Here is a 13,287-nt window from a genome sequence, read left to right as displayed (position 1 = left end):
CCAATATTTGAAGCTAAAATTACCATTTTTCCTATACACTATATTTAAAGAATAGGATTACGAAGAAAAAAATTATTAGTTTAAATCTTCAATAATTTTATTTTGAATAATTTGTCAATACAATATTAAATTTTCAACTTAGTTGTACATTTATAAGCTGCTTTCTGGAGCTGGGCTAAATTACTTTCTCGATTTTAAGAGAGGTTAAGCGAATTCTGGTAAACATTTGAACGGGAACTGCCGATTGTCCATTTAGCTTGATGAAGCACAGACGTTCACGTTCGTAAAGTCAGGTGCTTACCCTCTCTAATATAAGGACTAAAAAATTAGCTTGACGAGGAGCAAACGTTCTGAAGTTTAATTTCTACATAACTTGTAACTTGTTTAATTTGGTTTCACCCGTTATAGTGTAAGGTGTAATAAAGTGCAAATAATTATTGTAAGAAATCTCTAAAACACACTTCCATCATAAAAAAATAAAAATTCCTACACATTACTTATGGGGATGTAAGAAGAAACTTTGGGTTCTTTTGGCGTGACCGACCTAGATGTCATCACAGGACAGTGCAGAGGGGCGGGGCAGATGGGGAAAAATCCCAGGGTTCGACTGAAAAAGGCCAACAAACACGTTTTTAGGGGCCCAGTCAATTCCGCATTATCCATAAGGCTGACTACGCTGAAACCTACGGGCCCAGTGGCGTAGCGGGAAACTAGTCAAGGGGGGTGTCAGACTATGTAAAAGTTAAATAGGGGTAAGGAAGGGGGTAAAATTTAGTACAGTCAAAAATACGCCCAAGGGAGGGGTTTGACACGGAAACCTCCCTTGTCTACGCCACTGTAGGAGCCCACCAAGAGCAGGGGCCAAGCAGGGCCATCACAAGGGGGAGAGGTATGTTGAGGAGTTGAGAGGCCCAAAGAAGCTCGAAGCTTAGGGGCCCTGCCATGAGTTAATACGGACCCATGGCCTTGAACTTCACCAGCAGCCCAACCTGGAAATTTCAGTTAAAAGGGCCCGCGAAGACAATTTTCCCGGGGCTCAAAATGTCTCTGCACGGCCCTATGTCCTCTAAGCAGACGGTGCCTTTTTATTTTTATGATAATCTTGACAACTTGTATTTATTTGATTAGTAGACTTGACGACAAAAGTCGAGTTGTCTACTTAGAGGCTCCGGCTTCCCACTAGCGGCGAAAGTTTATTCTTACATTTCATGAATGTATTCATCGAAATAAATAAATCCATGCCCATAAAGTTGGATTTTTTAATGTATTAAAAGGAAAAGAAAAAATCTACTTGCCAGGAAAAAGTTAAAATTTTCACCTCTTTAGTTTCGAAAAAATTCCGCTGTATTTAAAATTAATTAGAATGCTACGACCTTTCGATACGCGTCATTTTCTTAGAACACTGCTTTTGAACTCGAAGCGGAGTTTATGTATGAGACGAGATGACTTTCCCCCTCCACATAATGTACATTTAAATAAAAGTGATGACACAAAATCACGGATGAAACGCGAAACGTATAATTAGTAACGAATTTCTTCATAACGGCGGAGTTTTATATACAAACAACAGGAGAAGAACATTCCAAAAACCTTAAAAAAAGATAATGAAAAATATTTAATATTGCACAAGGTTATTGGACGATCCGCACCAAATACCGGTGCAGATTTCAAAATTCAAATAACCACGTGCGGGCTATCGAACATTTAAAGGAATCAAATCGTACTGACCTGAACTAAACATATTCCCAACCCGACTGCTCCCAATATATTTAGATGCTCCTTAATTTCATTAGCAAGAGCGGTCACGCAACCCTTTATATGACGGAGAAAAATTATTGCTAAATATTATCTTATTGGAAAAGTAAAACAGAACCCACATCGTGATAAACATTAGAGGGATGATCGCGAAGTCCACATTTCAAACTTTCTGAACGACAACAACTATCAGGTACTTTGTTTTTAATGGAGATATTTTCAGTCAGCCATCTGGTATGACGCCAATCGGCGTAACTAGAGCTGCCGCAACATTTGAACTAAAATAAGCGGTAAAACGGTTAGTTAAATTAATTTGCGAAGTAACATCGTATTTGAACAAATCTTTACTTTTCTCTGTAGGTCATCAATGGCGTTCGTGACGGGTTCATCAAAATTGTAATTGGTGACGAAAGAATCGTTCAGGGAAGACTGCAACTCCAGTAAAACCTGCTCCTCGTAAATGTAAGCAATGACTCCGGCGACTGCTTCCAACAGGAAAACCAATAGCAGCATAAACGTGTACTATAAACGAAACAAGTTACTGACACTGTCAGTTTGCACTCGCGAATATTAATTACGAACAAGGACTATGAGACATCGATTCTCTTGCCAGATTCCAACGCATCCAATGGCTGTGACAAAGAGTACGATGACGCCGGCAATGATTAGAATGTAAGTAGTGGCGGCGTAAGTACTAGTAGACAAGAGGCTAATGTAGTGATGTTTGTCTATAATTGTCCAGAGTCCAACGCCAAGTACAACACAGCCGGCAGTCTAAAATAGATTTTACAAAACATGGCGATTAAAGATATGATTCACGCATTTCATTATTTGGTCGCTGAGCTCATAAAAATTCACGATGCTAGAACAACTTATTCAAATGGTTTTCCGTTTAGACGAAAACGTATGGTTGAATTTCTTATAGACAGTTAATATCCCCTTGAAAATTTACAAACGCAAACGTTTGGATATTTCTACATGTTTGGTAGTTGTAAACATCATTTAGCGAGAAGCTGTGGAAAAGTCATACCATGAGTCTATAACTTTGTTTCGTATAAGTGTGAAAGCTAAAAATAATTATTCATATCTATGGATGAAGTGACGTGGAATTGACGTCATACCCAAAGAGCAGCTCCTCTAATATACAAATAAGCACAACTATAAAACATTATCATCCCTTCGCCTCGGAACGGCTGCCTGCTAACTACAACGATGATCGAGGCTACGATATAAGAAAGAAAAGAACAGAGTTCGTAATCCATCCGAATTTAGCTGCCTATATACTCTATGTCAATGGGGACTTTTTGTTAATCTTTAGCGTTGGAAAGTGGGGAACTGAAAAATCGTAAATTATGTTACTTTTGTATTCTTTATTCTAGCTTAGAACTATCGCTTCTTTTGAAGCCGAATAGAACGGAATTAATAGCAACGAATTAATTTCGAGTATGTCAAATATTTTTCAATAGAACTGTTAAGAGCTCGACGTTATGAACGGGGATGTCATGGTTTCCACGGTGCTTCGAAGACATTTCGTCAAGCTAACTTGCCAGTGCCGTCAAAGCATTGTAAATTTCCCTTTAAACCTTCATCGAGGTAACTTTTAAATTTTTACAATAGAGGCTCCAGAGTGGAAGCTAAGTAATCGAGCCATATCCAGTAAGTAAAATTGTAAAATTAATATTTCTGGCGCTAGAATGCGCGTTTAAAATCGCAATTCCTACGGTGAGTATCATGCCTAAATAAGTCTCGCTTCTGGGGAATCTCTGCCCACACCATCCACCAGCATCGCCAGAAACGCCCGTTGAAACAGCGCATCGGGATTGTTTTTAGGAGCGAGGAAATCTAATTAACCTCATTCGTCCTACGTCTGAACGAATAAATCCTCATTAAATCCAATTAACATCCTTAACGGCGAATTATGCGAGTTTTCAAAAGTACAACCACTTTTAAGCGTACAGGCTTCGTTAAGTTCACTTTGTTTTTAGAAAAGCCGCTCTATTTATATATATATTTGTATAAACAAAGTTTTTTGCACTGAAAAAAAAAACGTTTATTCTTGGTAACAGAAATTCACCAATAACGTTGTTTGGATGTTCGATTCGTAAAAAACATTTCTATATTACATTTTAACTAAGGCCATAGTTGTTAGGAAGTACGAAGAAGTTGTATTGGGTATTTTGTATAATTTTTGGAGAACGGAAATAAAATAATTCTTGTCGAAACCTTGTTAGCGTGACTGAAAAACCGCAAACAAATCAACTTCGACATCCAGATGCCCCTAAGAAAGGGTAGTATTTTAAAGTGGTGTAATTGACATGATTCGGGAAATCTTTTATTTCCGATTTGTAGAACGGAGCACTTGATAGCGTTAAAAGTATGTTTTTTGAATCTGGCCATTTGGTCGATCACCTCAAAGTCACTTTGTACTTTTGTAGAACAGCGCACTGAGAGTAGTTAGTAGTTTGAGACCCTTTTACGCAATATCTAACAGGACCAGTTTAATCTAACATTATGATAAAAGAATTCATTTCAGGAACTTATTGAATACGCGTGAAGAAATAATTGTTATCAATGATAAGAAGGAGTAGCATGTGAATGGCTTCCCAGGTGAAACTGAGAGGCTGCAGATATATATGAGTAAGCGAGATTCACAGAGTCGTGCTTTTATTTTTGGAAGCGCACTCTGACGCCTCGTAGATCAGCATGCAGAATTTAATTGTCCTCGCTGTTTTCGCCCTTTGTAAGTATCGATATACAAAATAGTTCCACCTTGGCGACAACGCATTTTGGGATCGGGACAAATGTTTCTGGGTGTACCTGGGTATGGTCGAGAGATAGTCATTTAGGGTTTTCAGATGCCTGCTTCGTATTGTCTACTCTTACGAGGAAATCGCAAACATTAAGTAATTTGCGCGTTACATTTAAACGAGCGGTAGGTAGCCGATGGATAGTTCTAATTTTAGAATGTGGGTGTACGTAAAATATCAATAAAAATAATAATTTAACGTTTAAAAATAAGAAGACCGAATAATTTCGTTGTGCTTAACTCGGTGGTGTTAGCAATTTGTTTTTGGGGTGAGGGGCAGAGGCCAAAATCTAGAAGTTAACAGGTCGGTGGAGACATCATTTTGAGTCAGTGCTTCACCCTTTGAAGCTGCCATTCTACAAGTTTTCTTGACGCGTATTTAAGTGGCTGTATAACTATCGTTAAATTCCACCATTTTCAACGATATACTAAGTAGTAGGTCTATTACCCAGGGGTCTCCGTGGCCTATGGATCGACTCCCCAACAGTCGAACTACTACATGGACCAGGTGATCAACCAGCACTTGATCAACGAGGTCCGTAACCGTCGTCTCGACCCAACCTTCTTGAACAATTTCAAGACCGAATTCAAACACAACATCAAGTTAATCAACGTTAACGTGAAGACCGATTACGAGAAGGGCAACTTGACCGGTCTGAGCCGCGTCTACCGTCTGGGTAACTGCGGAGCGCCCTTCTGGGCCAATTTCGGAGCGAACGCCACTCTAAACTGCACCCTCGCTTTCGACGGCCTCGAAGTCAGCTACACCGGCAAGACCAAATACGGAGTCGTGCCCTCCTTCACCATCAACGCCAAGGCTAATCTGACCAGAACCACGGTCCAAGTCGCCGTTACCACGTCTAGGAACAGAAACTCGCCCCGAGTTAGCAGTTTCCAGGTGGGTATTACCTGATGCGGATATCCACATTCGGTTAGACGTATTTAAAATAATTTCTAAAGCCATTCCCTCAAACCAACGGATCGTGTTTTGATAACTACGCGCAGTAAAAATACAGAAAACAGCGGCGTAGACCCGGTGGATTCCGGACAGCCCCCCCCCCCCTTTAACGAGTTCCTAGCTACGCTATTGAAAGAGACCACCACATAGAAAGCTTAAATAGCTTACGCCTTCCTTCCCAAAAATAATTAGTAAATTATAAAATTGATCGGTTAGCCAAACTCCGCAAATGATTTTCTCCCGCTGAAGAAAGGTTTAGTAGATGCGTGTGGTCTTCCGTTAAAGAAAATTATTTTGTAACCCTGCCAAACTTAGAAAACAACTAATAAATTTTTCTAAATGTAGATTATTTCCATGGGACAAGTACGACCGACTTTCACCGGCCTGGGTCCGATCAATTCGGCTCTGAAAGCCTTGACGGACACCTTCGCGTCTCAGGTGTCGGGCCAGATCTATTCGGCCTTTAACTACGGCTTCAAGCAGTCCCTCGAAACCGTCGTGTCGAGAGTGGGCATGCCATTACCTCGATAGAGATGTAAATAATCACGAATAAAAGCTACGACGCCTAGATAAGATAATGCGTTCGCGCTTTATTTATAATTTAACCAAAAAACATTTTAATTTTCCTTTTATACGGCTTAGTTTTAATCCGAGATCCGTTCCAAGTTGAGGGAAATTTGGCGGCGGTCCAACCAGATCCCACCGCGTCCGACGTATTTGACCTCGAAAGTCAAAAGCGCGTTTCGCGTCAATCCATTCTCGTCGACGTTGCTAAGCCCGCCGGATCACCCGGAAGAAACTACGGAGCGAAGACGGATGTCTCAGCGAAATTTATCGAAGGTGGGTTAAGGGGCTCTTCGCTGACATTTCGCTCAAATACGTTACTCCCCCACCTCATCCTAGGGCCTTAGTTCGGATGGCCTAAATATAATTGCTCATATTTGCCATAGCCTCGCGCCAGTTAATAGAGACGTTAAGAAAATGACGAAATAGCATCTAGATATATCTCTAGCTAGGTCACTCCTCTATCCTATTTAAATTCGAATTTAAGTAACTGCCAAGATATATCGTTTCTTCGAATGTAAACAAAAGAGAGAAACAAAACAGATTCTCCGCTAAACTTAAATTTACGACTTTACAGCGTGGCGCGGGTTATTTATAGAGTTCTTTTCAAAAGAGAAATTCCTATTATAAACAAATGGCAAATGTGTTCTTCGGAGTTAAGAAAATATCCGGTTTATAAAAAACCACCGAACTCTGTTGGTCGCGGGAGTGACTCCGGGAAACGGAAAATATAGCTTTCGTTAGGAGCTGAAGAAATTAGTACATTGAATGACGCCACCTTTAGGAAACGCCCTGCTGGAATCAAAACCAAATATACTTAAAAGTTAATAAAACCCGCGTTTTGTAATGGGGCCGCAAAGTTCGTACGCGTAATCGAACTCAGCCTATGAAAAGCTCGAGGTACCTTAACCAAAGTGTAGCTTACGAGAATAATATTAACTGGGAAGACATTTTTGATGAGTGAAGTGGAGTCCTTTTATAGCTTTGAAATCGTAGTTGTCGGGGAAAGAATGCACATGGCCCACCCTTTACGGCGTCAAACCACTCAAAAATGAGGGGAAGGAATAAGTACAAAATAGGCGAAACCCGGGCTGAAAAAGGATGAAAAAGCGCTTAAACGCGTGGGTGCCAAATACGCCCGAAAAAATTTTAGAAACAAATTCCATCGACACGGAGGAACAGCGGGGAAAACTAAAATGAAAAATTTACTCACCAAAAAGACAAAGTTGAAAATAAATAGAACGTATTTTAAGAAATGAACGTTGCAGCAGCCCTGATCCGATCTGGAGTTTTTATGGTACGTGGACGTCATGACTGATGATTAAAACACCCACACCTAAGAGAAAATGATACACGCAAAATAAATATATTTTCATTCGGGATTTCTATTGAAAATTAATATTAAATACTATGATACGCTGCTAATTTATACAAACCTTCTTTAATAATAATTCCAATTTGGACGAAATAACCTTCCGTGGAATGGTTCAAATATAAATCAAATAAGGTGGCCAACAGTGGGGTTAATGGATCTAAGCGGGTTTAAACAAGTGAGGGTTTTCCAAACAAAATTACGAACGTAGAGCACTGGGTCATCTTTCTTAGGGACCAATTTTTGGGTCACGCGACGATCGTAATATACGGTAATTTCGGTAAATATTTGACTACTCCCCAACTAATAAAAGACCCGCGTTCGAAGGCGATCATATGACTGACAAATCGCCGGAATTAGCGGTGAATAAATAGCGAAGATGTATAGAATTAAAATTAGCCGTGACTAAGAATAATATCACGATTATGTAGAAAATGTAACTGCGGAGATGAATGACAGGGCTCTTATATTTCCGTCCATTCCCTCAGCGACGTGTTTACGCTGATTAATTTCACAGACGTCATTCTCGTTGCTCGCGAACAAATACTTCCCTTTGTGAAGACGGCACTTCAATATAAATCAACTCGCGCTTTCTTGCAAATTTAAAAGTTTCTTCGACATCTACACTCCTTATTCATAAACTCCGTATTCGGAAAACCTCTACTTTACGAAGAATAGACTTTGTTTCGCGCCCAAATGTGGGCGCCGCCATATTAAACAAACCACTAGCTGTCACTCTTCTACTATCGTTTATAGTAGGCAATATACAAGGTGTTTTTCAGAAGGTTATGCAAAAATTTGAAGGAGTTGTAGGGGGTGAGTTGAGAAGTATGCCAAGCAGCAGGAACTTTAAATACTATTTAAGTTTACATTTTTACGCTGTTTACCTCGATTTGTTTACAAAGTCCTTTTTTACCTATCACACGAACTCAAACCTTAATGTTCGCATTTCCCTACTGCTTGGTTTCGCGCTTGTTGCAGCCTACTTCCAGGGGCTAGTAGGCCACACTTTGAAGCTCTCTGGCGCTCTTTTAACTCTTCGTAGGAAAATGGGGGAAAAACAGGCATACTTCTCCGAGTACTTCTCAACTCGCCCCCTACAAAACACCCTGTATTTCTTTCGCGTCTTTAATTTGGTGTTGTTTAATGCTCCAGTTAAAAAGTCGTTTTTTTTAATATATCCAAGGTAACCTACGTGAGTAGAGTATTTTTTAAATACAGGTATATTATAAATGGAATATAAACCAAATCAATGATATAGCGTTATTTCACTAAATACAATGGTTTGTTTAAAGCTTTTCCGAATAAATGAGTGAGGTTTAAAATCTGGCTAACCATTCGCCCCTTCACACTCCAAGGAGTAAAACGCTTTAACTGAAGCTTGCAGGATGACTGTAGAAACATGGGAGGAATTTCCCAGCGCCTAGAACTTAATTCGCGTGTTTTGCTTTTTGTCCAAATTTGGAGAGATATATCTGCCGGACTTTAAATTTGCCGATAACCTATATACAATTTACGAGCGTAAAATAGCTTCGACATAGGAGCCGTCGTTTGTCCTTGATCGACGGAATGGATTTAAAATTATAATGTTTTTATCTCCATTGGAGTGTAAATCGACAGGTACGACGAGCCGAAGGGGCAAGGACGTACACCGAAAATAAAATTCAGTTTTCCGACAAGGAGGAACCGTGGATAATCGAGTTTAGTTAGATTCTATAATAAATCGTGATAAATTCGCGATTACAAATTCGCCAGATTTGTTCTTTTTCGTTATCTAGCTTTTGAGGTTTGACATAGCGTCCCGTGGTTTAACTTATTGCCCAAAAAAACGCATTTTCTCCCTTCGTATAGTCGGTTTATTTTAATAGCGGAGGCCCCTGTACAGCTGATTAATCCGACGCGGTCTCCAGCAAAGCGTCCGTGTCACGCGCCCGTTGTTTCCTATTATATTACCATGCACAAAGATGTTTCGCTTCATCGTCAGATCATTCGCGACTTTTCGGAATCTTTCGCGTAATTTCAATGAAAAGGCCAAATAAAATGTACTTAATAGACGCTTAAATAAAACATCGCCAAGAAGTAATATTTCCGACAGCCAGGACTTGCAAGGTACTGTTTATATAGTGCTTGTTGAAATAATGGAAACTTTTCACGTGTAAACAAAACGTCGTGTTTTAACTTCTGCCTAGAATTCTGTACATTGAGTCACCGATCACAGGCATATGAATCTGATTACAGCCTTTGGTATTGCTAAATCTGTATTATAGCTACAGGCTTGAACACTGATTACGGGGAGTGATTAGCCACTCGTTTTTTGCTAAGCCTTAATATTTCAAAAAAAAAACTACCTGGTTAAAAGGAAACACTTGTTGCATACCGTACAGGTGATAAGTTTCCATTATTTCAACAAGTACTATATGAACAGTAACTTTTAGGTCCTGGCTCTCAAAAATGTTACTTCTTGGAGATTTCTTTGAAGATTTTTTATTTAAGAGTTTATTATAAGAAATTTTGAAGTTCGACATTTCTTCATTTCGCTACAAAAATTATTAAAAAACTTAAATTTATCGGGTAATAGAGGAACTTCGGATGGGCATACTAATTTCTTTTACTTCTGGTAATAGGCCTAACTATAAATTTATTAGGTTAAATGCATTGCATTCATAAAGTAAATAATTGCTAGGACTACAATTTAAAATTCCTCCCGTTAATGTTTTTCGTCAGACCACGGACTCTATTATAGCTAAAGTCCGTGGTCAGACCACCCTAGAATTTTTAGTTTTTCGTTATTTTTCTAAGTAAGGGGAAAATTAATTGGTAGACCTTGAAAAGTTGCCCACCCCCATTTTCGCAAAAAGAAAAAAAAAGTGTTATAGCCTCGGACTACGGGCCTATTTTCACCTCAACTTTATAGATTTTTGTTAACCAGTGGCGTAACCAGGTGGGGGGGTTTCCGTGACAGCCTCCATTCGATGGACGTAGCTTTGACTGTACTAAATTGAACCCCTTCTCGACCCTCCACTGAAACTTTACATTAGTCTAACCCTCCAGTTAACGAAATTCTGTCGTCAACCAAAATAATTTAAGCAAAATATGGATATTATATTTGTACGTGTAGTTTCCATCGCCTTTACGGTGCTTCTGGCAATAAAAAAGGCATTGTTTCAAACCCGCCGCGTTTACCAGTATTTCCCAATTTATATAACGCGTCCACGTTTCAGAGTAGCGCCCTACGGCAGAAAGGAAATTGTGAAACTTCTCAGGGCGCCCTGGGTCACAAATAGTAATGAGTCGCTCCTTTTCAACCCGACTTAATTACCCTGTCTGTCTTCTAATTATACAAACAGAAATCCTTTACGGGACCCCCTTTCCATTAGTTTACCGCAATTTAAACTGGAATTGAGACTGTCGCTCTGGGGGCCTAATGAAACTAAACATTTCGACATTATTCGTGAATGTAAGCCCCCTGAAACTGGTAAGAAAAAAAAGTCTAAAATAATAACTTAATTCAGTATTGCTCTCAACCCTAACGAAATCTACCTATAAAAACACCATAAATTGGAATTCAAATTATGATAAAGTTTTTATAATCACAACCGCTAAACGGCGCTATTCCATTACGAACACGTATATTTTTACTGCGCTTGAAAACCAGATATGTTATTTTGTATTCCCCATGACTAAGGGGAGGGGGAGGTAAAAACTAAAAAAAAAGGGCAAACCAAAACATAATAGCCTTGACGGGTTACCCGATATTTCAGCAATGTTTTCAATATGGCTTTTGACAGTTGAAAAGTTATTAGAATTGCCAGTGTTTAATTACACTTTTCCTGGTTTTGTTCATACGTGGTTCTTTCAGTCTACGTCTCTACGAAGCAAATTTACCTTAAATGACGAAAACGGATTACCCTTATTTACGTTTAATTATGGCCACGCCTACAATCACCGTAAAACGCACCACGCCCTCCACACAACCCATCAAATTAAATGTCAACCTAAAAAATGGGATGCTACACAATACGTTTGTATTATGCCCATAAAATACGCCGTCACGTTTAACTCTTAAGTTCAGAGAATAAACATTTATAAATACAGCCGGAAGTAAATAATATCAAAAATATAATATACATCTTAAAGAGAAGCATCTATATAAGACGTAAATATTAAACCAGAATCTTCACAGGCTAGTTTTTATCAACAAACCGCTTAAGCATCTTGACTAAAAATTTACACCTGAAGGTAGAAATTGTAACATTTGTACAATAAGGGATATTTGCTAATTTATAAACCGTATTTCCGATGTAATAGATTTAAAAATTATAATGAAACTATTTTTTTTCTTTCAAACGTATTTTGAAAATGCTGTCACTTAAGATACAACCGATATTTCAAATGAATAAAAACTATCAAAACAGACTATCACGTTTCATTCAATCTACGCAGTTTTTGACATACATTTTATGTTTGCTTGCATGCAAAGTGGGACAGATCGAAGTTCGCGCAAACTAACATTTTGAAATGTAGTTTTCCTCTACCCTACATCTACTGTAAGCGTTTGAAAGCAAAACACGATAGATTTTTCAGAGTGAAAACGTGCAAACGTTCGAAAAAAGATCTATCGCGCAAATGGAAGAATAAAATATTTAAAACTCACCAAAATAGTAAAAAGTTAAGATTACCACTCCAGATTGACTTTAAATTCGGACTGGCAATGTCTGAAAACCCGAGAGTTACCGAAAATAACTAGAAATCTACACCATCTGGATGGGTTTAAAAATGCAAAACTCCGGTTCCAAGACGAGGAAAAGAAAAGATCCAAAAAGTTGACGCAAGAACAAGGTTGGCGCGCGAAATTACGTAGAATTATCCAGCGCCGCGAAGACGAGGAAGAATTTTCCCTGCCTTGTTTTCAAGGGCGGCCGAGCGAGCGAGAGTTAGCCACTGGACACGTTTCTTACAGACTAGCGAGATAGCGCTGCCTGGTGGTTGGAAAATTAACGAAACGCCCGGAGTATGGGATCGTATGCGCAAAGGATTATATTTTAGTTACGCAAGTGCGCACCGCATCCGCTCCTACGCGGCCGATCTTTTGAAAAACGTTTTCGCCTCTCTAGCCGGAAGGCTTTTACGTTCTATTGAATATTGTTTAAAAAAACTCACGATTTGGCGCCACCCCAAGGCACCCGCTGTTCAATTGACCCACATTATAATGAAAACTTCCTCGACTAAGGCGCCCCCTTTATTTAGCGGCGCGCAATGGGGTTCATTCAATACCCAGGCAAGGTGGGCGTTCGCCCTTCTACAAGTCCTCATTGCTATTAAACATTAATTAACAAATATTAGTAGTTGAGTCATTAATATATCATGCCATTCCTACGAACCATCTGAAGCGACGGTCATACCACAACTTATTGATGAAATTAAATTTAGAGAGACAGTGTGATCCTCAGAGGGGGTCAGAAAAAGGTAAGTTTGGTGTTGGGGTTTGTCACGGTGAGCCTTCACCCTATGAGCGCTATTTGGGTAAACACAAAATGTTTACAGATATAGAAAAAAACAACACACACACACACACACACACACACACACACACACACACACTGAAATAACTTAAAGAGTGTACTGTGAAGTTCAAGTTTGTAGTGCTTTTAAATAGGGTAAAAACAACATGAGGGGTTTAGCAGTTACCGCCAAAATCGAGACGACAATAAACTAACGATTATCTCGTGATTAAATTTATTGCTAAAACGCAAAAAAGTTATCGAAAATCCTACCCCGATGGTAGAAGTAGTATTCATGGTAGAGACGTTTGAGTGTAAAGCTTGCAGGAAG

The 13,287-nt window shown here is 39.2% G+C and overlaps 2 protein-coding genes across 4 annotated transcripts; one reads left to right on the top strand and one right to left on the bottom strand.

Moving 5' to 3' along the window:
• Positions 1 to 72: 72 nt before the first annotated feature.
• On the bottom strand, positions 73 to 12,641 carry LOC149948194 (CD151 antigen-like). 3 transcript variants are annotated; one of them, XM_090173134.1, is made up of 7 exons: positions 12,110 to 12,641; positions 7,297 to 7,419; positions 2,338 to 2,529; positions 2,104 to 2,277; positions 1,878 to 2,033; positions 1,729 to 1,812; positions 73 to 1,590 (listed from the first exon to the last, which is right to left on the bottom strand). In XM_090173134.1, exons 2-7 carry the CDS (start codon positions 7,393 to 7,395, stop codon positions 1,522 to 1,524), a joined length of 774 nt encoding a protein of 257 aa, XP_090029260.1. In that variant the 5' UTR covers positions 7,396 to 7,419; positions 12,110 to 12,641; the 3' UTR covers positions 73 to 1,521. The 3 variants fall into 3 exon arrangements, with proteins under 3 accessions (XP_090029260.1, XP_090029262.1, XP_090029261.1); XM_090173136.1 differs by lacking the exon at positions 12,110 to 12,641 and adding an exon at positions 7,520 to 7,814; XM_090173135.1 differs by lacking the exon at positions 12,110 to 12,641 and having other exon boundaries at positions 7,297 to 7,420.
• LOC149948195 (uncharacterized) lies at positions 4,386 to 6,097 on the top strand. Its single transcript, XM_090173138.1, has 3 exons — positions 4,386 to 4,495; positions 5,014 to 5,459; positions 5,865 to 6,097. Exons 1-3 carry the CDS (start codon positions 4,459 to 4,461, stop codon positions 6,048 to 6,050), a joined length of 669 nt encoding a protein of 222 aa, XP_090029264.1. The 5' UTR covers positions 4,386 to 4,458; the 3' UTR covers positions 6,051 to 6,097.
• Positions 12,642 to 13,287: the final 646 nt, after the last annotated feature.

The sequence above is a fragment of the Leiobunum rupestre genome, chromosome 4 (assembly GCF_980474605.1).
Source record: "Leiobunum rupestre chromosome 4, qqLeiRupe1.1.hap1, whole genome shotgun sequence".
NCBI lineage: Eukaryota > Metazoa > Arthropoda > Arachnida > Opiliones > Sclerosomatidae > Leiobunum > Leiobunum rupestre.
This window is presented reverse-complemented; position numbering and strand designations above follow the sequence as displayed.